At 45.8% G+C, this 25,351-nt stretch overlaps 1 protein-coding gene across 1 annotated transcript in view; it reads right to left on the reverse strand.

Moving 5' to 3' along the window:
* The window catches only part of LOC126278707 (uncharacterized), a 197,749-nt gene that overhangs the window by 34,967 nt on the left and 137,431 nt on the right, over nucleotides 1–25,351 (reverse strand). The window contains exons 6-8 of the mRNA XM_049978980.1: nucleotides 8,067–8,447; nucleotides 7,699–7,967; nucleotides 6,669–6,829 (exon numbers count right to left, since the gene is read on the reverse strand). Coding sequence (XP_049834937.1) covers nucleotides 6,669–6,829; nucleotides 7,699–7,967; nucleotides 8,067–8,447 — 811 coding nt within the window. The remainder of the gene's footprint in view (nucleotides 1–6,668; nucleotides 6,830–7,698; nucleotides 7,968–8,066; nucleotides 8,448–25,351) is intronic.

Consider the following 25,351-nt stretch of genomic DNA (forward strand, 5'->3'; position numbering starts at 1 on the left):
TCAAAGGCCAGGATAAAGGCACCAGTATCAATGCAGTTGCCCGTAGGACTCTTCTTAACATGCCAAACAAAGTGAACACCCTGCTGTCCGAGATTGTCCCAAAGATCCTCATCAGTTTGAAGGATGAGGTCCCTGTGAAAACTCACACCTTGAACCTTATTTAGAGACTAGTGGGGGGTAATGGACACAGGAATTGTGCCAAAGATGGGTACAGGCATGAAGGGCAGCAGATTGGGCAGCTGAAGCAGTTTTGATCATCAACGAACCAGACCGCATCTTGCTCAGGGAGTCCACTTCACCAAACTTGTCTTCAATGTGTTCCACAAAGAATAAAAGTCTCATATTGGTGGAAGTATCCCCATCAGTCTTCATGCAAACTAGATAACGGGGGAAAGGTTTCGTCCCTAGCCGAAGGGCCTAACCCTTTTCCCAGGGGGTAGCCGTGGAAGGGAAGGCCGAAGGGGCAAGAGAATCAGCACTCTAGGAATCAGTTCCACGCAGAGAATTGGAGGATAGTGGAGGCCAACATAAGCAAACACACCAAGAGAGGGGGAGCAGGAGGAGCAGGAGCAGGAGGAGGAGGAGCAAGTAGGGGGGCGGGGGGAGGAGGAGCAGGAGGAGGAGCAGGAGGAGGAGGGGCAAGGAGGGGAAAGGAGGGGCAAGGAGGGGCAAGGAGGGGCAAGGAGGGGCAAGGAGGGGCAAGGAGGGGCAAGGAGGGGCAAGGAGGGGAAAGGAGGGGAAAGGAGGGGAAAGGAGGGGAAAGGAGGGGCAAGGAGGGGCAAGGAGGGGCAAGGAGGGGCAAGGAGGGGCAAGGAGGGGCAAGGAGGGGCAAGGAGGGGCAAGGAGGGGCAAGGAGGGGCAAGGAGGGGCAAGGAGGGGCAAGGAGGGGCAAGGAGGGGCAAGGAGGGGCAAGGAGGGGCAAGGAGGGGCAAGGAGGGGCAAGGAGGGGCAAGGAGGGGCAAGGAGGGGCAAGGAGGGGCAAGGAGGGGCAAGGAGGGGCAAGGAGGGGCAAGGAGGGGCAAGGAGGGGCAAGGAGGGGCAAGGAGGGGCAAGGAGGGGCAAGGAGGGGCAAGGAGGGGCAAGGAGGGGCAAGGAGGGGCAAGGAGGGGCCAGGAGGGGCCAGGAGGGGACAGGAGGGGACAGGAGGGGACAGGAGGGGAAAGGAGGGGAAAGGAGGGGAAAGGAGGGGAAAGGAGGGGAAAGGAGGGGAAAGGAGGGGAAAGGAGGGGAAAGGAGGGGAAAGGAGGGGAAAGGAGGGGAAAGGAGGGGAAAGGAGGGGAAAGGAGGGGAAAGGAGGGGAAAGGAGGGGAAAGGAGGGGAAAGGAGGGGAAAGGAGGGGAAAGGAGGGGAAAGGAGGGGAAAGGAGGGGAAAGGAGGGGAAAGGAGGGGAAAGGAGGGGAAAGGAGGGGAAAGGAGGGGAAAGGAGGGGAAAAGAGGGGAAAAGAGGGGAAAGGAGGGGAAAGGAGGGGAAAGGAGGGGAAAGGAGGGGAAAGGAGGGGAAAGGAGGGGAAAGGAGGGGAAAGGAGGGGAAAGGAGGGGAAAGGAGGGGAAAGGAGGGGAAAGGAGGGGAAAGGAGGGGAAAGGAGGGGAAAGGAGGGGAAAGGAGGGTAAAGGAGGGTAAAGGAGGGTAAAGGAGGGTAAAGGAGGGTAAAGGAGGGTAAAGGAGGGTAAAGGAGGGTAAAGGAGGGTAAAGGAGGTGCAAGGAGGGGCAAGGAGGTGCAAGGAGGGGCAAGGAGGGGCAAGGAGGGGCAAGGAGGGGCAAGGAGGGGCAAGGAGGGGCAAGGAGGGGCAAGGAGGGGCAAGGAGGGGCAAGGAGGGGCAAGGAGGGGCAAGGAGGGGCAAGGAGGGGCAAGGAGGGGCAAGGAGGGGCAAGGAGGGGCAAGGAGGGGCAAGGAGGGGCAAGGAGGGGCAAGGAGGGGCAAGGAGGGGCAAGGAGGGGCAAGGAGGGGCAAGGAGGGGCAAGGAGGGGCAAGGAGGGGCAAGGAGGGGCAAGGAGGGGCAAGGAGGGGCAAGGAGGGGCAAGGAGGGGCAAGGAGGGGCAAGGAGGGGCAAGGAGGGGCAAGGAGGGGCAAGGAGGGGAAAGGAGGGGAAAGGAGGGGAAAGGAGGGGAAAGGAGGGGAAAGGAGGGGAAAGGAGGGGAAAGGAGGGGAAAGGAGGGGAAAGGAGGGGAAAGGAGGGGAAAGGAGGGGAAAGGAGGGGAAAGGAGGGGAAAGGAGGGGAAAGGAGGGGAAAGGAGGGGAAAGGAGGGGAAAGGAGGGGAAAGGAGGGGAAAGGAGGGGCAAGGAGGGGAAAGGAGGGGCAAGGAGGGGAAAGGAGGGGCAAGGAGGGGCAAGGAGGGGCAAGGAGGGGCAAGGAGGGGCAAGGAGGGGAAAGGAGGGGCAAGGAGGGGAAAGGAGGGGAAAGGAGGGGCAAGGAGGGGAAAGGAGGGGCAAGGAGGGGAAAGGAGGGGAAAGGAGGGGCAAGGAGGGGAAAGGAGGGGAAAGGAGGGGAAAGGAGGGGCAAGGAGGGGAAAGGAGGGGCAAGGAGGGGCAAGGAGGGGCAAGGAGGGGCAAGGAGGGGCAAGGAGGGGAAAGGAGGGGCAAGGAGGGGAAAGGAGGGGCAAGGAGGGGAAAGGAGGGGCAAGGAGGGGAAAGGAGGGGCAAGGAGGGGAAAGGAGGGGCAAGGAGGGGAAAGGAGGGGCAAGGAGGGGAAAGGAGGGGCAAGGAGGGGAAAGGAGGAGCAAGGAGGGGAAAGGAGGAGCAAGGAGGGGAAAGGAGCAAGGAGGGGAAAGGAGCAAGGAGGGGAAAGGAGCAAGGAGGGGAAAGGAGCAAGGAGGGGAAAGGAGCAAGGAGGGGAAAGGAGCAAGGAGGGGAAAGGAGCAAGGAGGGGAAAGGAGCAAGGAGGGGAAAGGAGCAAGGAGGGGAAAGGAGCAAGGAGGGGAAAGGAGCAAGGAGGGGAAAGGAGCAAGGAGGGGAAAGGAGCAAGGAGGGGAAAGGAGCAAGGAGGGGAAAGGAGCAAGGAGGGGAAAGGAGCAAGGAGGGGAAAGGAGCAAGGAGGGGAAAGGAGCAAGGAGGGGAAAGGAGCAAGGAGGGGAAAGGAGCAAGGAGGGGAAAGGAGCAAGGAGGGGAAAGGAGCAAGGAGGGGAAAGGAGCAAGGAGGGGAAAGGAGCAAGGAGGGGAAAGGAGCAAGGAGGGGAAAGGAGCAAGGAGGGGAAAGGAGCAAGGAGGGGAGGGAAATGCAACCCTGGAGAGAAAGAAGGCTGCATTAGCTCGGAGCCCCGTGCTCGCCACACACGTATCCACAAAAGAGTTGTGAACCCCTTGGGGGGCCATTCGTCATTGAACCAGTCATCAACTTTCCTGTTTCCCAATGTGACCTGATGGATCATTGAGTCAAGAAATGTCACTTCCCCTTCACATAGTGAAATTCCCAGTGTAATGTTCACTTCAGTACTGGTGTTGACACACAACTCATTGCTCTACAGTACTAGCATCAAGCATATCAGTACTTAGCATCAAGAGGTTAGTGTTCATCACGAACGTGGTTTTGCAGTCAGCACAATGTTTACATGATGCCCATTTGATGTATGGATTAGCATGGGACAATATCCATAGCACAGTACATTTTTATCAAGACAGATTTCCAGAACAAAGGTGTCCCGACAGGAAGACGTTCAAAACAATTGATCTGCAACTTAGGGAGCATGGAACATTCCATCCCATGACTCGCGACTGGGGAAGACCTAGAATGACGAGGACACCTGAAATGGACGAGGCAATTCTTCATGCAGTTGACGATAACCCTAATGTCAGCGTTAGAGAAGTTGCTCCTGTACAAGGTAACATTGACCACATCACTGTATGGAGAGTGCTACGGGAGAACCAGTTGTTTCCGTACCATGTACAGCGTGTGCAGGCACTATCAGCAGCTGATTGGCCTCCACGGGTACACTTCTGCAAATGGTTCATGCAAGAATGTGTCAATCCTCATTTCAGTGCAAATGTTCTCTTTACAGATGAGGCTTCATTCCAACGTGATCAAATTGCAAATTTTGACAATCAACATGTGGGCTGACGAGAATCCGCAAGCAATTCTGCAATCACGTCATCAACACAGATCTTCTGTGAATGTTTGGGCAGGCATTGTTGGTGATGTCTCGATTGGACCCCATATTCTTCCACCTACGCTCAATGGAGCACGTTATCATGATTTCATATGGGATACTCTACCTGTGCTGCTAGAACATGCGCCTTTACAAGTACGACACAACATGTGGTTCATGCACGATGGAGCTCCTGCATATTTCAGTCAAAGTGTTCATACACTTCAACAACAGATTTGGTGACCAATGTATTGGTAGAGGCGGACCAATTCCATGGCCTCCACGGTCTCGTGACCTCAACTCTCTTGAGTTTCATTTATGGGGGTATTTGAAAGCTCTTGTCTACGCAACCCCGGGTACCAAATGTAGAGACTCTTCGTGCTCGTATTGTGGACGGCTGTGATACAATACGCCATTCTCCAGGGCTGCATCAGCGCATCAGGGACTCCATGCGACGGAGGGTGGATGCATGTATCCTTGCTAAGTGAGGACATTTTGAACATTTCCTGTAACAAGGTGTTTGAAGTCACGCTGGTATGTTCTGTTGCTGTGTGTTTCCATTCCATGATTAATGTGATTTGAAGAGAAGTAATAAAATGAGCTCTAACGTGGTAAAATGAGCTCTAACGTGGAAAGTAAGCATTTCCAGACACATGTCCACATAACATATTTTCTTTCTTTGTGTGTGTGAGGAATGTTTTCTGTAAGTTTGGCCGTACCTTTTTGTAACAGCCTGTACACATGATATAGGAATTGTCATATAGAATTGTCATTGCATAAATCAGTAAGAACCAGCTGATGGTGATGTATGTACAGTACCATTGCAAGAATTCCCCTCCCCCCCCCCCCCCTCCACCTGTATACAATCATGGAACATGTGGCAATACTGAAAGTTGTGTATGAATGAAATCATACAGTTTTTTGTCCACAACAGTTGTCACTCCAAATCACAAGTTTTCTTTTGCTATCAGTTACATTGACAGTATTTTTAGTGCAATTTGGGACATGGAATGAACATGATGCTATGTTGTTTGATCCGCAAGACCCTTCACTCAGACAAAACAGTATTACCTCACTGTTGTCATGGGCATGAACGAAGAAGCTGTAATATGAACTCTGGCCTAAATGTGTAACAGTGGGAACAAACAATACTTGTTGCAGATCAATTGCTGATGTACGTGTGTTACTTCCAGGCATAGTTTAAGACATCACATCATTCTTCATGTTTGTCGTCGTACTTTCTGTCTTCCTATGGTAAGGTACTAGTGCTTTCTGAGATTTTCTGTTCTCTTGTGATTGTTCTTTCCCCTCAAGGTGCAACAAGTCACATGTCTTACACATATCTGTTGTTGGTCTTTCATATGATGGATTTGGAAAGTATTTAAGAAATATTCCTGCATACTTCGTTTCATTAACTTTTGTATCTGGAACTTTGACTTTAAATGGTTTGTATAAGCAACTAATATTATATCACAACTGAGGTATTCCTTAGAAGACTTCATTCTGTTATAATGAGTCTCCCCTCTTGGAATGACAGTATATGTTCCTTTGTCAGTAAAGTATAATACTCAGTATATTTGCAGTTGAATGCAGCACCTCTTATCATGGTACAACTGTTGATCCACCTTCAGTTTATTGGTTAATATCACAATAACCCTCTTTGAAACAGAAAATATAACCATGAATTTTTACAGTAGATGCTGGAACGATCTTTTCTGTGAGGAACCATGTACATTATACTAGATTGATGACAGCTACTCAGGTTCAATGTATCACTGTGCTGCCTTGAGACTAATAGTATTTTCATTAATCCCCTTAAAAATGACCCTTTCATAGTTTCATTTTGCTTACAGAAGTCACAAAATAAATTTGTTCTTAATTCATTTGACAAGGACTTGCATGATAAGCATCATTTGTGATTCAACTGAAATGGGAGAGATTAGTTTCAGCATATTGAAAAATAGTTTATCACACTAGATACATTTCCATTTAACAGATTTTACTAAAACACTTAAATGAATACATTGTGTACTGATTCTCCCATCACATTAGAGTCAAACCTAGTTTCAACAAGAATGGAACCATGCAGTTATAAAAAATACTTACCTGTTTTTTTCATATTTTACTGGAATTTTTTTCCCAGAACTTTTAGTATATTCTCTTTTTAACGCATGCATTATGCCATCAAACTTTCACAGGTTAGCAATGTTTTCAGACATTACTAGCATCCTATTGTTTTTCCATAGCAAAAATGTGCCCACAACACAACACAAAAAAATATGGCATCTATTAAGTACTGGTGTGACAGTCTACCACTGATTGGCAAGCCTGTTTAGAAAGAAGAAGGCCAAGCAGATAGCTCCAACACCATCTGTTGGTCACTATTAAAACTTCTTACCTTCACCATATGATGAAAAACATCTAATATAATATACTTGCATGAATGTATCTCCTTTACGGTGAATAAAATAAATGTTTAAAAAAATGACACTTAGCACATTTAGAACATTAGGCCTTCAATTACTAGTAAGCAAAAGATGAATGAAAAAAAAAAAAAAATAGTAGTTACAATTTATGCTGTACTTACACGGCAAGTATCTACTTGTGGCTCACCACCAGCACATATAAAGCTCCCATGGAGTTCAAAGTAGCGTCCAAGTCTTGTCATGCGAAGCTCATTTTCACAGTGATCACGGGAAACTACTGGCAGCTCCACTTTCTTCATTGTAGTCTGGACAATTTCAGCATCTTAAAACAATAAATGAAAACTTAAGTTATATCTCAACAAAATCCTCTCACATGTATGTGAAGAAAAATGTTTTTAGATTGTAATGTACATTGCAGGTCAAAGAACTAGAATGATGTTAACAAAACAGTAGAATAATTTATACTGATTTTTTTGTTTTGGTGACTGGAAATATTTTCACCACATGCTAAAGACAACTAAATAAGCAATGTGAAGATTCTGTATCACATTTCTACTTATGTACCAGTTCCTAGTATTGGTAAATACTTCATGAGCATACTTGTGATGGGGAAGGAAGGTTGGGTGATGGGGGGGGGGGGGGGGGGGGGGGGGGAGTGCTGCAGGTAGGGCTGACTGAGGGTGGGCTGTGGGCTTTCAGTGCAAAGGGAAAGGAGAAAGTCGAAGTGTCAAAACCATTTGTTAGAATTGCCCTAATTTGCAGTGCATGATGAATTCTATAAGAATATTCATATTTTTTCCATTGAAAATAGTAGAAATAAGTTCTTTCTAAATGTGTAAACTGTCCTTTGTTTCATGTCCTCAGTAGTTGTGTTGTAGAGATCCCACTTTGCACATGTTAATATTTATCCAACTTCCAGTCAGTAGATTAACGGGAAATGGTGTAACACTTTCTGTTGTAGCCTCTACCACTTGGTTATTATAAAAATAAATAAATAAAGATGTCCTGATTATTCCTACTATTACCTGTTCTGATAAGTAAAACCTCATTCAGAATTTACTTTCTATTATCCACTCATTCCCCATAACTATAGACATTCATGTGCAATATTTCCCCTTCTGGGAACATCTTTGACTTGTGGCTAATAACAGTTTCTATTTTGAGAAAGATGTCATTTGGATGACTAATTACCAGGAGATGATGTGCCCCATCCAGTTGCAATACATCGAAGGCCTGTGAAATCTACTGAAGGGGGAGGCACACAAATAACTTCAACATTCATTGCTTCATCAAAATGTTTATCCAGCACTAGGAGTGCTATGTCATTGAAGAGTGTCTTCTCTTCAAATTGAGGATGTCTTATTATTTTTATCACCCTGCGCTCCTGGTGTGGTAAAGGTTCTGTTGCTGCCGTTAAGTCCCATATTCCAGCTCTGACTTTTATATCTGATGGAATCAACCTGAAATCAGGAGCAATACTTTGTTACTAAAATCTATCACAAACTAATGTACCCTCTTTAATAGTGAAACAGAATTATTACTCGAAAATACAGCCTTACCTTTTAACGCAGTGTGCAGCAGTGAGAGCAACTTGGGGGTGCAGAAGTGAAGCTCCACATTTGAAGACAAAGGCAGGTGGTTTTCCATCCCCTGGGTATACAGCTACTTGGACAACCAGCATCCACGGGAACTCTGCAAATGTTGTGCTGTTGTCTGTCGCTGGTGATAGCCCACGCCTCACTCCGCAACCAGACTTGACAGGTCCCACAGGAACTTGGATGGGAGGCTTTGGAGTCGGTGTCACAGGTCCAGGCTCCACATATGGTGGTGTTGACGGCGTCGGTGGCGTAGTAGGAGTTTGACTTCCTGTGGTTTGCCGAGGTGGCTCCTGGCAGCAGTGTTGTACTCCAGGGCACATTTCAACTTTTGGTGTGTTTATTCTAAAAAGAGAAAAAGTAATGGTCAACTATTGTTTTAGTATCATCTGGAAATAAACTGACACTTTATTTGTGGAAAAATTCTGTCTACTTTAATGACTGTATAGAAAGAAGATTTTCTTAGAAACTAGGACGACACAGTAATCAAATCTCTGGCATCATCTGTCAACTGCCAACTTTGATAGTGTTATCCACTAGTAGTAACAAGACTGGAGTGAATAAAGCTATCAGAGCTATGTCAGTGATGTGTCTCAATTCTGTCAAATTAATGGGTGATGACCTCAGTCATTGTATTTCTCAAGATGTTAAAATTCTAACTGAGGAAACATTTAGCATCCACATGTACATTTTACATCTACAAATAACAAGACATAACAATTTATGGTTATATGAAATTTGACTATGACATAGATTTAATATTAGTTAAGGCCAATGGTAGATTTTCAAACAATGTAAAGTCCACGACTGAATAACAACAGTATTATGAAAAGGGTAGATTACTTGTCAAGCACATAGACGAGCATAGTGAAAAGACTGCTATTCATTTAACCTTCTAGCCAAAAGTCCTTGTTCCAAAATAGAAACTGATTTGTGCTTGTGTGCATGGGTGTGTGTTTTCTATTTCAAAAGAATGCCTTTCAGCCAAAAGTTTAATGATATAGCAATCTTTTCATTGTGACTGTTTACAACTCAATGTCTCTTACACGGTACCCTTTTTACAATATTTCCTTCATTGGTAGAATACTGGCAAAGAGCAATCAATGTAGAAAGGATAAGTGTTACAGAACATTCATGTGACCTACCTTAGTCCAATTTATTATGGATCCCATGTTTATGACAAATATTCTAACAGGGAATATTTAATGTACTCAAAGAAGAGGAACACAAATTGCTACAGATTTGTTTGACTCCTGGTAGATAGTGAAGATACTATCTATCTCTTCCTGTATGACTGCTGCAGATATATCTAAAAAAGATGGTACTGCAGCTCTTCTTAAGTATGTTTTTCACTGTATCAAATCTTAAGATTATACTGTCACTACAAAATATTCTGTTATCTACATACATTCGTAGGCTTCCACAGCCAGTGTCACTTTGGAAAAATAATTTTGGGTATTGAGTCACATCATTATAAACTACCTAAAGAACTAGACTGCTGACATTTAAACCAGTTTTCTTTGGTCCTCGTCAAAAAAATGCCTCTTCCTTAAGAGGAATGCAGTAAATCAGTCAAAACGGTGGCAATTTAGATGCTTTAGTAGTTTATAATTATGTGACCCAATACCCAAAATGATTTTATTTAAAATGCTGTCACCTTCTCTTCCCATTCCAGCATAGCTCAAGCCCTACAAAATACTTACATGTATTTCACACAATGAGATGTGAAAGGATTTGTTACTGTTTCAATTGTCACACAGAACTCCAAAAGTAGAGCAAAGGTGTACTCTATTTTTCACTCTCAGTAAGGTGTACACTTATTACCATGTTTCCAACAACTTGCAACATTTATTTCAGGAGTAAACAGTTCATTATGAATACATATCAAATCACAATTGTTGAATTTCTCAGTTGTTTCCTGATGTCCAAACTGCAATTTCTTTTTAAATGTTGTGTGTGCTAGGGGAGCTCTTGAAGAAAACTAAGAGTGAACATTTTAGATTAGGCTGTAGTGTGACTTTAGTACTGTACATGAACTGAACATTTAAGTCTATTGTAACCATTCTCTCTATTTTCACTACCAGTTTCAATGGTTTAAAACTCCACTGGGAGGATTTGTCACTTAATAAGACACATGTGTGTTTGCTTTTGGGTAAACTGTGGCACTGGATTCAGTGGTTACAATTTTTCTTGTCATATTTACACCATGTGCTATAAACATCAGTATTTACATTATTAAGTTACAGTATTAATTTAGCTGCTCTGAACAGCAGATTAATAAACACAATTGCCTGGAAACTTTTGCTTTATCTGCACTTTTTACCTGTAGCTACATTGGCACAGAACACAGTTTCATACCACACTGGGAGAGAAAGTATGTCAAACCACCACACTGGCCTTCAGATCAGCACACAGAGAGAGACTGTCAAGAGGAAAACATTCTAGATTGCGTTTCATGATTCGTTATTCTTCCTGATCACAGAAACAAAAAGCAATGTAATTTTTTTAATCTCTCTGTGGACATTTGCACAGATTAATGATATGAGAGGGGTTATCAGAAGTAAAGAGGAAGGAAGTACCAACTGAAGATTAACATTTTATCAGTTGCGTAAGTTCACAACAACTAGTACAAATGACAATTTCAGATACATGTGTAAGTTTTATAACATTTTTGTGAGTCAGCAAGGCAAAATGCATGTTTACTCTCTGTAAACAGACCGAATGCTGTAGATGTCCTACACTCACAGCGAACTCAGTTATAGACAGTCGCACTTCTGTCACCATAGCAACAAACATTTGGTGCCTCACATGACAGAGAGATTGTCAAATGATGTTCCAAATGGTATTTAACAGTCAACCACACAAAAAGCAAGAGGTGTGATGTCAGTACATTTAGATCACACTTATTTTACTAGTGGCTAAGACATGAGAAATCTTGCTTTCAGAATTAGGTTACCTAGTGGACTTCTGACATGCCACTATCATTAGTACTGAGGATACCTCTACTCTGAGTAAACTGCTGGCTCCAGGCCAATTGACTGTGGGGTGACATGTTAAAGGAAGGGCCATTGGCAACTATTCCAAACTGTAATATCAGACAGGCAGATCACAGTGTATCACATGACAGTCACTCTATTAGTTCTGACCAGCAACTACCAATGAGCAGCTTTACTGTCCAGAGATACAACCCTCTTTGTAGTGTACAGTGGACACCAATCAACGAATATAGTTTTGGCCACAGTGTGCGTCTAGACACTGATGAGCACAGTTACAGCAACACTGCTGGTGCATGCTTTGAGCTGTATAAATGGTTTACTGGACTGATGAGTGATTACATTGGTAAATATCAATAAATGAGTGGATATAAGACCATATGATGTGCTATGTATACCAAAATAGTCTCAGTGGCTAAAAATGTAGGACACACTGATGGTATGCATCCATTTGTTCACCAAAAGCACTCTGACAGTCTGGATCTTCAGCAAGTTAACTCACAGCAGAAGAAGATGCTTGTGTGACCTCCCTTGTCACATTATCTCAGTTTTCTTGAGCAGATCTGGGGTGGTTTGATAGCACGATGAGTGGTCACAAATCTGAAAGGCTCCAAATCCCAGTCAGCCCACACACACACAAACAAACACACACACACACACACACACAAACAAACACACACACACACACAAACAAACACACACACACACACACACACACACAAACAAACACACACACACACACACAAACAAACACACACACACACACACACACACACAAACAAACACACACACACACACACAAACAAACACACACACACACACACACACACAAACACACACAAACAAACACACAAACACACACACACAAACACACACACAAACACACACAAACACACACACACAAACACACACACACAAACACACACACACAAACACACACACACACACACACACACAAACACACACAAACACACACAAACACACACACACACACACACACACACACACACACACACACACACACACACGTCATAGCTGCCAGGACAAACGGAGTTTGCATACACAATAATAAGTATGTGTAATTCAGTTGCACAGGAGTGTACTGTCATCACCACTGAGTGATATGGCATTGTGTCAAATCACTTTACTTTTGTTTGGGAGGATGATGGTTTAATCTCCACCTGGCCATCCAGGCTTAGAGCTTACATTGCCATCTGCCCTCCTCCTGCCCTCCCCCTCCTCACAAATAAAAAAAGGGTCACTGGAACCAAATACTGAGGGTTGTTTTGAGATATGGTCTATTTCTTTACTTGTCTTTATCCAGCCAAGTCATTTTATCTTTGTCTAATGTCTTTTCTCTTTCCAGTCACTTGCTACTGCAACTGAAGCAAACAATGTACCATTTCAGTTTATTAACATTACATGCATTTCACAATTTGTGTTCTTAGCTTTTTCTATGCTATCAATGACTGAATGCTTAAATACAGTAATCTGATAGACTAAATGTGTTGCACATTCAGTTTTTCACCTTTTTTGTTCAGTAACAAATTTCTTATTCTTTGAAGTATGTACCATATTTTTAAGGAATAAATACAGATCTATTTTCTATTCCAGTATCTGATTTTCTTATGTCAACTACAACTGGTTACTATGACACCATTTTGGAAGTCCAAACTGTGTTTTTTCTGGCTCACTACTCATCAGTGTGCACTGTCAATGTAATTTATTTCAAAGTGTTTGTAATATCTCTGCAGATGTAGCTGAAACTTCCCAGCTGAACGTTATATAAACTGGAATGCCAGGGGTGGAACCTGACCTCTGCCCAGAGCAACTTTAAGTCTCTCCTAGGTATCAAATATGGTGGTATATAACCCCTCTCCCCAACTGGCAGCCAGCTGAACTATAGCCATAAGGGATTCAGATGAGAGTAAACAAATCACTCAGAGATTTTCAGACAGGCTCTGCACAACTGTCAGTAGGGTTCCACAGCTGCAGCAAAGTCACAGGATTTATTTCTGGGTCATGTGGGTCAGACTGGTGTGATTGATAAGGTGGCAGCACAAGGAGGTGGATTCACCAGAAGACCAAAGTCCTACACTATTTCATAATCGGAAAGTTATTGGTTGCAGCTGTGGCACTCCATTTCCTATTCCAGGCAAGAGAGTCAATGGTACAATGTTGGTCACATGTGGTATCCTGATATCTTTGTTTCTCTGAATGGAAAGTAATCTGATGAAGGGTGTTTGAGGTTGTGACAGTGAGAGGATTGGAGAAGGTAATCAAGTGTCTGAGCTGATTGACTTTAACCAAGCCAATACTGAATGTTTTAACTGAGGCCACTTTTCTGGAAGTGAAGAGAAGGTGTTGATTTGAATGCTTCAGATTGCTATGTATTTGTATAGTGTAATTGAGTAATTGGTGGTGTCTGATCCATAAAGTAGGAGTATCTGCCATTACTTGGAGGCTGTCTGTCTTGTCCAGAATGCATCATTTGCAAGCTGACCCCACATTGGCAGATCAAGTCTACAAGTCCCAATGCTGATAGTGCTTCTGATACATTGGCCACACTTCCACATCCTGATTTCAATAAAATTAGAGCTGTGTGGGGTAGTTAGATGGTGGAATGATCTGCATGTGTGACCAATAGCATTGCTAATGGGATGGAATAGTCAATTGCGATTCCATTTGAGTTAGTACCATCTGTCTGTTGCACTCTAATTGCATGATTTTGATCATGATGAAAGGAGGAAGGAGATCCAGGATAGTGGTTGGGGGTCTACTATCACCGTTGGTTTCATTGTCTTTATTCTTTTCAAAAACATCCTTGTGGGATTTGGATTCAGTAGGAGAGTATCCATGCACAATACTGGCACAGATGAGGAGTTGGCTGTTCTCTTGTTTGAGCAGAAGGGAGCAGCCTCCTGCTGGTAGACAACAGGAGATTTGAGTAGAGGTCACCATCAAATAGGGCTTGGTGGTGGGATGTTTGTTTTGCTTTAGGGCACAAAAACAACTGAGGCCCTATGTGCCTATGCCAGAACTTTTAGAACAATATTACAGAAAAGAAGTTAAAAACTATTACACTTTAAGCCCAATCAAGGGAAGGAAAGAGAGCTAACAACAAGGACTTTTTCTTTGAGAGAGACAATGAAAATGCCAAACTAAAGATTAAATGTCCTTCACTAATTGCTGCAATGGATATAAAGTAAAATGCGGTCGACAGCCCGTGCATCATTAGCTGAAACAGCCAATAGCTTAGACAGCAAACATACACTAGAATGTAAGTGGTTAAAAAAAAGGGCATTTTGTCAGGAAATGGTGAACTGTCAAAGATTGCTCACAATGAACACACAGTGGTGGAGATTTACCACCCAAATAACGATGGCTAAAATGATAGTGCCCAATATGTAGCCTAGATAAAATCATTTCCTCATGGCCAGAGAGCAAAGGGATGATCAGCCAAGTCACTGGGTTTAATTCACCAGAGCTTGTTCCCATGAACAGAAAACGAGTAGTAATGCCAAAGTGACACTACCTACTGACAGATGGCAACACAGAACACTGGTAAGAATGGAAGAGATAGTGGGCAAAGGTAGGAGAAATGCAGCCTTGGCAGCAGTGTCAGAAGCAGCATTTCCCATGAGACTGATGTGACCAGAAACCATCACAGACAGCACAGTGACTCAGCCAACAGCAAGCAAGTGGAAGCTTTTTGGATCCATTGCACTAAGGGTTGGACTATGTACAGCACACACTGGCTCTGAAGGGCATGGAGAGAATCTGAACATATGACAATTAAAAATCCAGTATCCCCAGATGTATGGTGTGGCCTGATAGGCTGTAAATATTGGGCAGTGTTCTGTAAGCCGATACCAAAAATTGTCTGTGCCAGTGACAAAGGCACACCTGACACCACAGTCAGTCTTAAAGCCATCATTGTACACAAAGGTAATATTGCTAATTGTGGGTGAAGGTTGAGAAACTTATAGCAATAGATCAAATCCGGAATAGTTTCCTTAGGAATGGAATGAAGTCCAAGGAGAACATCGGCCACTGCATGAAGCCAAGGTGATGAAGGGTTTGTACCAATTGGGATGTAGCAGGTAGCATCAAGTTAAGCTGCTGGAGAAATAGTCAAAAGCAGCAAACTCCAAAGATGGACAGACTTCCAGATCCATAAATGAAGCACCCATAGTCTTGTTTCGAATGGACAAGTGATCTGTAAAAATGGAGGAGGGTGGTCCAATCCACTCCCCATGACGTACTGCTTAGGAGACACAGAATACTAAGGGACTGGGTACTGCAATGACACTGCACACCCACCTGTTTTTAATAAATGCAGTTCATCATCATAGGACGACAGTTAAAAATGTGGAGAGCATATCTCTGTGCACAAATTGTATTGTGGCATACCTCAGTCCACCAAGGGACTTGGACACAGCATAGTGAAGATGAAGTGAGGGGTATGGAATGTTCTGTGGTGGTAAGGGTAACAATTTTTATTTATTCTATCTGATAATCACAACTGGGGAAACGATGTTTGTCTAAGATTTTTTTTGTTTTTTTGTTTTTTTTTTTTTGTTTTTTTTGTTTGGGGTTTAAGGGCGCTCAACTACTGAGGTCATTAGCACCCAGTCACAATTGTAAGAGCACATAGAATTTAGTAAAACTCAAGGGGGGGAGGGGAACACAATAAAGTTCTTACAAAGATGCAGATAAAATAAGTGAAAGAGTTAGATGTCTTTGGACAAGCCAGTCAAAATAATAAAACGAATAACATGAGCAGCTGCTTGAGCGTCATCAGCTAAAATATCCTGTAAAGCAGATGGCAGAGACAGGACAACACGAGATTGATTAAAACGAGAACACAACAATAAAACATGGCGCACTGTCAATGCTTGACCACAAGGGCACTGCAGGGCTGGGTCACCGGAGAGCAGGTAGCGGTGGCTAAACCAGCAATGCCCAATCCGCAACCTGGTCAGAAGGACCTCTTCTCGCTGAGATGGTCGGGAGGAGGTTGTCCAAGCAGTTGGGAATGGTTTTACGGCCCGGAGCTTGTTTCCTTGAAGTGATGACCAAGTATCCCACCACAATGACACAAGCCTCTTACAAACAATCCCACTAATGTCAGATGATGGGACACAATGGGAGGCTGGCCAAGGCAGGAGGACTGCAGCCTTGGCTGCGTCAGCAGCCTCATTCCCAGGCACTCCTACATGGCCGGGAACCCACAGAAAGCTGACAGGAGAGCCATCATCAGCAAAAGAATGGAGGGACTGCTGGATCCGTTGCACCAAGGGATGGACCGGATATGGAGCTCCAAGGCTCTGAAGAGCACTGAGTGAATCAGAGCAGAGTACATACGACGAATGGCGGTGGTGGCGGGCATACTGAACAGCCTGATGGAGAGCAAAAAAGCTCAGCCGTAAAGCTGGAACACTGGTCAAGGAGCTGGTATTTAAAGGTGACGGCCCCGACGACAAAGGCACAGCCGACACCATCGTCAGTTTTGGAGCCATTAGTGTAAATAAAGGTGTGACTGGCAAATCACGGATGAAGTTCGACAAACCGTGAGCAATACACTGCAGCCGGAGTACCCTCCTTTGGGACCGAGCTGAGGTCGAGATGAATATGAACCAGAGCCTGGAGCCAAGGTGGTGTCGGGCTCTCACCCTCTCTGAAGGTGGTAGGCAGGGCAAAATCCAATTGTCGAAGCAGGCGACGAAAGCGGACTCCAGGGGGCAGCAGGGCAGACACGTACAACCCATACCGACGGTCGAGAGAATCGGTGAAGGAAGACTGATAAGAGGTGTGGTCGGGCATTGACAGTAGCCGGCAGGCATACCGACAAAGCAGTACGCCGCGCCGGTAGGTCAATGGTAATTCGGCAGCTTCAGCATAAAGACTCTCGACAGGACTAGTGTAGAATGCTCCGGTCGCAAGACGTAACCCCCGATGGTGGATGGAGTTAAGACGGCGTAAGAGGGATGGCCGAGCAGACGAGTAGACGAGGCTCCCATAATCCAGCTTTGATTGGACTATGGACCGATACAAGCGAAGCAGGACAGTGCGATCCGCTCCCCAAGGTGAACCACTAAGAACTCTGAGGACATTAAGGGAACGTGTACAACGGGCAGCCAAATAAGAGACGTGCAGAGACCAACAAAGTTTCCTGTCCAGTGTGAGCCCTAGAAACTTAGTTTTTCCACGAATGGGAGAACAATTGGATCGAGATGTAAGGATGGCGGAAGGAACGCTTTATATCGCCAAAAGTTGATGCAAACCGTCTTCTCTTCAGAGAACCGGAAGCCATTAGCCACACTCCAGGAGTATAGGCTGTCAAGACAACGCTGAAGGCAGCGCTCCAGGCGGCATGTTATGTGGGCACTGCAGTAGATCGAGAAGTCATCGACAAAATGAGAGCCTGGGACATTGGGTGGAATGCAGTCCATAATTGGATTGATCGCTATGGCAAAAAGGGCTACGCTCAAGACGGAGCCCTGAGGCACTCCGTTCTCCTGGAGGAAGACGTCGGACAATACGGAACCCCCACGTACCCTAAACTTTCGATCTGTTAAAAAGAAATCAATAAAAAGGGGCAGGCGACCGCGTAGACCTCACCTGTGCATAGTGCGGAGGATACCTCCTCTCCAACAGGTATCATAAGCCTTCTCCAAATCGAAGAACACGGCTACCGTTTGGCGCTTTCGCAAAAAGTTGGTCATGATGAATGTCGACAAGGTCACAAGGTGGTCAACAGCGGAACGGCGGCGACGAAAGCCGCATTGAACATTGGTAAGTAGCCGTCGAGATTCAAGAACCCAAACTAACCGAGCGTTAACCATGCGCTCCGTAACCTTACAGACACAGCTTGTAAGAGAAATGGGGCGGTAACTAGAAGGAAGGTGTCTATCCTTCCCGGGTTTGGGTATAGGAACAACGACGGCGTCACGCCAACGCATGGGGACTTGACCTTCGGTCCAGACGCGATTGTAGGTACGAAGAAGAAAGCTTTTGCCTGCCGGAGAAAGGTGTGTCAGCATCTGAACGTGAATGGCATCTGGCCCCGGAGCAGAGGACCGGGACAGTGCAAGTGCACGTTCCGAGTTCCCGCATAGTAAAGGGGGCATTATAATGTTCCATATTCAGCGAGTGGAAGGAAGGTCGCCGAGCCTCTTCTGCCTCTTTCCTGGAAAGGAAGGCAGGGTGGTAATGGGCGGAGCTTGAAACCTCCGCGAAAAAGCGGCCGAAGGCGGAGACATCCACAGGATCAACAAGTACCTAATTACCTGAAGTCAGGCCAGGTACCGAGGAGTGGGCCTGAATGCCCGACAGCCGGCGGAGGCCACCCCAGACGACAGTAGAGGGAGTAAAACTGTTAAAGGAGCTGGTGAAAGAGGCCCAACAAGCATTTTGCTGTCTTTGATGATTCTACGGCATTGCGCTCGGAGTCGTTTGTATCCAATACAATTCGCCAACGTAGGATGGCGGCGAAAGGTGCGTAAAGCACGTCGTCGAGCATGGATAGCTTCTCTACGGAAACGCGACGTGAAGAAGAGGTAGTATGAGGAATGGAACGTTCGGCAGCATTGATGATAACAGCCGTGAGGTATTCGACCTGACTGTCACAACTGAGAAAATCGTGGTCTGGAAAGGTCGCCAGGGAGGAGTAAAGTCCCCAGTCAGCTTTTGCTATGTTCCAGCTCGACGGACATGGGGCTGGGGTGTGGTGCAGGAGACGAACGACACAGGGGAAAATGGTGACTCGAACAGGTGTCAGAAAGGACATACCACTCGAACCGACGGGCAAGAGTGGTAGAACAGATCAAGAGGTCCAAGTGGGAGTATGTATGAGTAGAGTCCGAGAGGAAAGTCGGGGCGCCAGTATTGAGGCAGACAAGATTGAGATGGTTGAAGACATCCGCCAAGAGGGAGCCTCTCTGACAGGATGCAGGAGAGCCCCAAAGGGGATGAGGGCATTGAAGTCGCCAAACAATAAAAAGTGCCGAGGAAGTTGAACAATCAGGTGCATCATGTCAGCCCGACTAACTGCGGATGACGATGGAGTGTAGACAGTACAAACAGAAAAAGTAAAGGCAGAAAGAGTAATACGGACAGCTATTGCTTGGAGTGGGGTGGTCAATGGGATGGGATGGGATGGTAATAAACATCGTCCCGAACGAGCAACATGACCCCACCATGAGCTGGAATACCATCCGCAGGGGTGAGGTCAGACCGCTCCGAGGTATAGTGGGTAAAAGCAATACGGTCAGTTGGGCGTAACTTGGTTTCCTGGAGACCAAGGACGAGCGGACAGTGCAGGCGGAGGAGCAGTTTTAATTCCTCCCGATTAGATCGAATACCTCTTATGTTCCAATGTAACAAAGCCATCGCTAGTCAGAAAAAAGGGGGAACGAAACGGGTGAAGAGCTGGTCACCTCGACGGCCGCGGAGGGCCAGGTTTCGAGGGAACAACGCTACAAACGGCGGGAGGCGGATCCTGTTCCATCGAGTCGTCGCCAGCTGCGGCCGCATCCCTGGGTTGCGTAGGAGGGGCAGCACCATTCGCCGACGACAGGCCAGCTGAGCGCCTGGCAGCAGAGCGAAACTGAGGACGGCCGGGAGCAGCGACTCACGGATGGGGCGTCAGACGAAACGCGCCGGGGTGGAGAGGGGGATAAAGACTACTTCTTGGAGGCCTTCTTGGAAGTTCGATGAGGCACGGGGATGGTGGGCTGGACCTGAAGAAGGTCCTCACGCGCGGGGTCCATTTTGGAACGCTGGACCTCTGAAGCTGGGGTCTGGAACGTTTCCCCGATGGACGCCTGAGAAGAGGATCGCTTCTCAGGCAGGGGGGGAGGGGGGGGGGAGGGGGAGGGGGAGGAGGAGGAGGAGGAGGAGGAGGGGCCCCTGGGGCAGAGGGGCCAGGGGCCACGAGGGAGGAGGATTTGGAAGGGAGGGATTTGGGAGGCAGAGGCATAGACCCCGGACAAAGAACATGTGCTTGGAGGTGGCGAACGTCCCCCCATCGGTCCGAGAACAGACTAAATAGTGGGGGAAGTACTTCGCCCCAAGCCAGCGGGCCTGTCCTTCCTCCCAGGGAGTGGCCAAGGGGGAAAGGGCAGGAGAACCAGAACCACAGACAGTGTCTTTCTTTTTAAAATGCTCGGCTGCAGATCGACCTGATACATGTTGACGTTTCATCTGCGAAACGTCCGCCCAGATACCACCCACTCCGACCAGGGGCTCTCCCCACAGGCGCCAACCAGCCTCAGCAAGGGCCACCTGGCAGGATGACCGTTGCCGGTAGTCCTGATGCCCCAAGTAGACGGGCATCTACTCCTTGGCCGATGTGAGGAGGGTGCAGCTCAGGTATCGGCAGTACGATCCCTGTGTTGTCAGGGGGGCTACAACCTAGAGGATACATGACGACCCCACCACAACGGGCTGGCTACTGTGCTGGATTTCGGGTGCCATGGAAAGTCCATGATGATCGTAGATGCAGATGGGGACGCACTATGGGCATAACTTGTGCAACCCATCAGGCGTTTAGGCCCAATTTGAGGAATAGTGGGTGCGGTTACAACGCCGTTACAATGCTGAGTGCCAAGGTCTTAGTGCACTGAGGAGCAGTGATACACCACGTAAGGTGTCCTTCCCCAAAAGGCTCGTACGTCTGTAGAATTTTGAAAAATGGAGGTGAAACCCAAAGGGGGACCATCACATGGAAGGCCAAAACGGTTGTAACTTCTTTTAGTCGCCTCTTACGACAGGCAGGAATACCTCTGGCTTATTCTTATCCTGGACCCGCAGGGGGGTTGTCTAAGATTGCCAGGTAGCAGTAAAATCTCTAGGCGGCCTTATAAAGCTGCCAGTTGGGTTTATATGTAGGTGAGGTAGCCATCAGCTAATGAATAGCACCCAGGAAATGGGTACTCGAGTCTATGTCTGAGAGAACAGACCATTCAAGACAATGGGTAAGGTGGACAGTGCTAAATGAGAGGTCAAATGGGAATAGGTATGTGTGGAGTCTGAAAGAAACGTGAGTGCTCTAGTGTTAAGACAAATGAAGTTGAGTTGATTGAGAAAGTCAGCCAAGATGGCACCTCTGACAGGTTCTTGAAGAGTACCAAAGGGGACGGTGTGCATTAAAGTCACCGAGCAGCAAAAAGGTGCGAGGGAATTTACCAATAAGGTGCAAAATAGAAAAAAAGAAGTGAGGAAGGAAAGTGCAGACTGAAATACCTTCCCACTGAGTGTTCAGTGAGATCCTGTATGAGCAACACGACTCCCCCATGAGATGGAAACCCATCCTTGGGGGGTGAGGAAGGTCAAAGTGAACTGGAAGGAAATGTGAGAAGTCAAAGTGGTCCTAAGGGTGCAGTTTTTTTTTCTTGGAGGCAGACAACAATGTGAATGGCAATTCCATCCTTGTTGGATCTAATACTGCGAACTGCAGTGTTGAATCTGAGGCCACAGGTCTGTGTGGCCACCTCCTTCATGGAGCGAGGTATAACAAGAGTTGTACGCTAAGTGCCAGATGGTAAAATGCAGAGCTTTTGACTAGCCAACAACTTGCAAGCGACAGCCTGGTCATTGAGATACACAGGACATTCAAGGTATGATGCAGCATGGTTGTCAGTACAGTTGATACAGTGGGGAGAAGGAAGTGGGTAATTGCCCTCTTGAGCATTCCTACAACAAGTCACACATTTGGATGTGTTTTGAGAGAACATGTGAGTTTGGTTGTAACACTGATAATGGTAGCAATGAATCAGATTTGGAATCTTGATCTTTGACAGAAGCATTACTCTACCAAATGTGAGAAAAAGAGTATGTCTAGGCATAAAGATTGCACCAATCCGATGAACTGCAGTGACACCCTGATCAGAGAGGTAAGTTTTAATTTGTCCCTTGGTCAGACCATCGAGCAGCCGTGTGTAAATAGCACCATGCAAAGTATTCAGCTTTCAATAGGCCTTGACACAAAGAGGATAGCCATGCAGGAATGAAGCAGTAAGCAGTTATTGGGTTTGAAAATCACAATTGGCCTCCAGAAGCAAAACCCCATTATGTAAACTAGAGTAAGATTTCACAGGCACCAACACCTTTTTGAATAATAAAAGGATTAACCATAGCAAAGGACCTTCAGTGTGCGATACTCCAATGAACCGAGGTGCTAGTGGAAACTTTTTTGAATCTTTAGCCACATTCTCTATACGTTTAGTAGACATAGACTGACAGGGTGATTCATTACGATGAGATCCCCCATGATTGGCAGCATCTCCGGTAATGCACTTGTTCCAAATGCTGCTCTACTCTCCAATTTTACTTTTTCCTTGCTTCTTAATATGTTAAATGATCAAAGATATTGAACTCAGACTTTAAATTATTTTCTTTTGAGATGACATGTAAGTAATAGGGGGAAGGCAGAGTGATCCTCCCACAGTTGGTAAGTGAGGGGTATTCATTTGTAGCAGTCATCCTCAATCTCCATATAATCATTCTTCCATCTGGATGACAGACAGCCAAATTTCACACTTCATGGAATGCGAGGTGGGGTTTGGTTATGTTTTGCTTTAAGGTGCAAAAACAACTGGGGTCACATGCACAGATGGTCGGTAAATGTGATTTAAGCAACGAGCAGTCATTGAATTCTGGTCAGCAGAAGGTTTCGCTTCAAAGGAGAGTCATCAGAGAATGAAAGCAGTGTATGGTGATTGTGTTTATGTGAGTACTGTGAGTTGTTGGGCGAGTAAGTTCAAAGATGTTGAGGCGGGAGCATCTGACCTGCGTGACAGTTGGACGTCCTGTGACAGCAACCACCGAGTTTCAAAAGCAAAATGTTGACAGATTTAGGACGATCATCAAAACACTCAGAAATTCCAAGCGAAATCGGCATTTCACAAGAACGTGTGAGTCACATTATCGCTTTGCTTGGCTATCGGAAGATCTGTGCACGATGGGTACCCCAGGTACTGACTCCTGAAACGAAAGCCTCCAAACTTTGAATTTCCCAGGAACTCCTCTCGCGTTACGAGAATGATTGTGACGCCTTTCAGCATTCGATGCTGACAGGAGACGAAACGCTAGTCTATGGAGTGACACAATGACTCTACCCAGCAAAATAAATTCAAGACGCAGCCCTCAGCTGGAAAAATCATGGCCACAGTGTTCTGGAACCCAGATAGTGTTATCAATGTTTATTTCCTTGATTGTGGAACAATAATACATTGAGAGCGTTACATAAAAAAGCTGCGGACTCTGAAACGAGGGATAAGAAGGATCCCAAAAGAAAGGGAAATGTTTTCCTACAGCATGACAATGCCAGGTACACTTCAGGTGCCACCATAGCAGAACTTCAGAGACAGAATCTCAGCACCGTCCAGCATCCTCCATACAGTCGAAATTTAGCAACGTCTGACTTCCATCTGTTCCAGATAATGAAAGACGATCTGCGGGGACATCATTATGCTTCTGATGAAGACGTTGAGAGAACTGTGAGATGTGGTTGCGGAAACGGAGTGCCGACTTCTTCCGCGAGGGCATCAAAAAACTTGCTCATTGTTGGCAGAAATGTATCCAATTGACTGATGATTATGTGGAAAAGTGAATATTGGTAATTAAAAATCACATTCTAAAGACTATTTCTGCGTTTGATTTATTAAAATATTCCCATCCAAAGGCAATTAACGAAGGTGGATGCATTACTTTTCATTGAACCCTCGTATTTCACTCGTGGGACTAGCACCTCCGGATGTCAGAAGGCAGGGTAGCAGCAGAGAATGAAAAGAAGCAGCAAGAAACGGATCGAAAGCATCCGTTGTTCAGAAGTCACACCTAGGCCTACCCACCAGGACAAATCCAGAAAAGCTTCCTACTCACAGCTGCAGAAATTCAAAGTTCGTTAGAAGCCAACTGAACTGAGCTGTGGAGAACAGTCTCCCAGAAGATTGTGGAGAGCAAAAGAGATATTCCGATTGCTAAAAAGTGGACTCAAAGCGTGAGTCTCTGTAATTCATATTAAACTTTAATTATTATAACATTGTGTTTTAGTATTTTTTGGACTCAAATGTGCAATAATTCCGTTTCCTCATGTTTCTTACATCTACTCGATGATCTACTTTTTTTGTAGCGTTCTGAAAATGTAGTCCATAAAACACTTCTGAGAATTGGCACGTTTCGCGGAGACTGTTCCCATTTCGTCATCCAATGGCTGGGTGTGTGGCAGCGCGCGGGCCACGGCGGGCAGCAGATAGCGGCCGGGCGGGAAGCTGCGGCCGGCGGGGGCGCTTTGCGACACTTCCAGCGAGCGCAGCAGCAGCAGCAGCTTCCAGCAGCAGCTTCCAGCAGCAGCAGCTTCCAGCAGCGCCTTCACCGTCCGGCGTTTTCCTCCCGTAATGCACTTTGTCCCCTAAGGAAACTGAACACCAGCAAGTCTTCAATGGGCATCGGCTGTGACGTTGACTTGTGAAGGACAGGTTTAGTTGGTGGTCGACTCACTGCTCGGGCCCTGTTACTACACAGGTGGAAGCCTCACGCTCGCACTGAGTGTAGCTTTAGGATACTGCGAGCAAATTTTGGCTAAAACTCAGAAAAAACATTAAAGAATAAAATCGGTGCCCTTCATAGGTGTCATTTGAGTATTAATCGATTATACAATAATGTCATATCTTTGTTCTCGAGGTGTTACGTGTAAGCGAGCAGCGATGTTGTAAGCTGTATCGCAGGATTAGGTTATCGTCTTAGGTGTGCGCGTAGGTGCAGTAGCGGATAGTGATTAGCTATGCTAAAGTGAGGAGGCAGTTATGTTTCAAATGTAAAGTCTCAATTTATCTGTGTGTTTAAGATTATTTTGTAACGGTAACTGATCTCAGAAGGAGAAAGTGTAATGGAATCTTATTTACGTCAAGAGGAATTATAAAGTAATTTTTTTGAAGTCACATTTTTCCAGCTCCATTTTTCACCTACCTTTGTCTTACTATTTTTAACTGACCATGGTTCTTTTCAAAAGTTGAAAAGGAACCAAGTATGCTCCTAAAATACTTCGATTTGCAACTAACACAGAACTCATTACACCTCAGTAGTGTCTCTGATTACATACAGTAATTTAAAGCTGTAGCATAGTGACGCGCAAGGCAGGGCAGTACTGCAACGTCTTATCCAGACTTGCGCAGAATAGAGGTAAGGACTAATTTTTTTTTTTTTTGTTCAATGAGGGCCAACTTATGTCATTCAAAGGCAGTTAGATTT

This window comes from Schistocerca gregaria, chromosome 6 (genome assembly GCF_023897955.1).
Source record: "Schistocerca gregaria isolate iqSchGreg1 chromosome 6, iqSchGreg1.2, whole genome shotgun sequence".
Classification (NCBI taxonomy): Eukaryota; Metazoa; Arthropoda; class Insecta; order Orthoptera; family Acrididae; genus Schistocerca; species Schistocerca gregaria.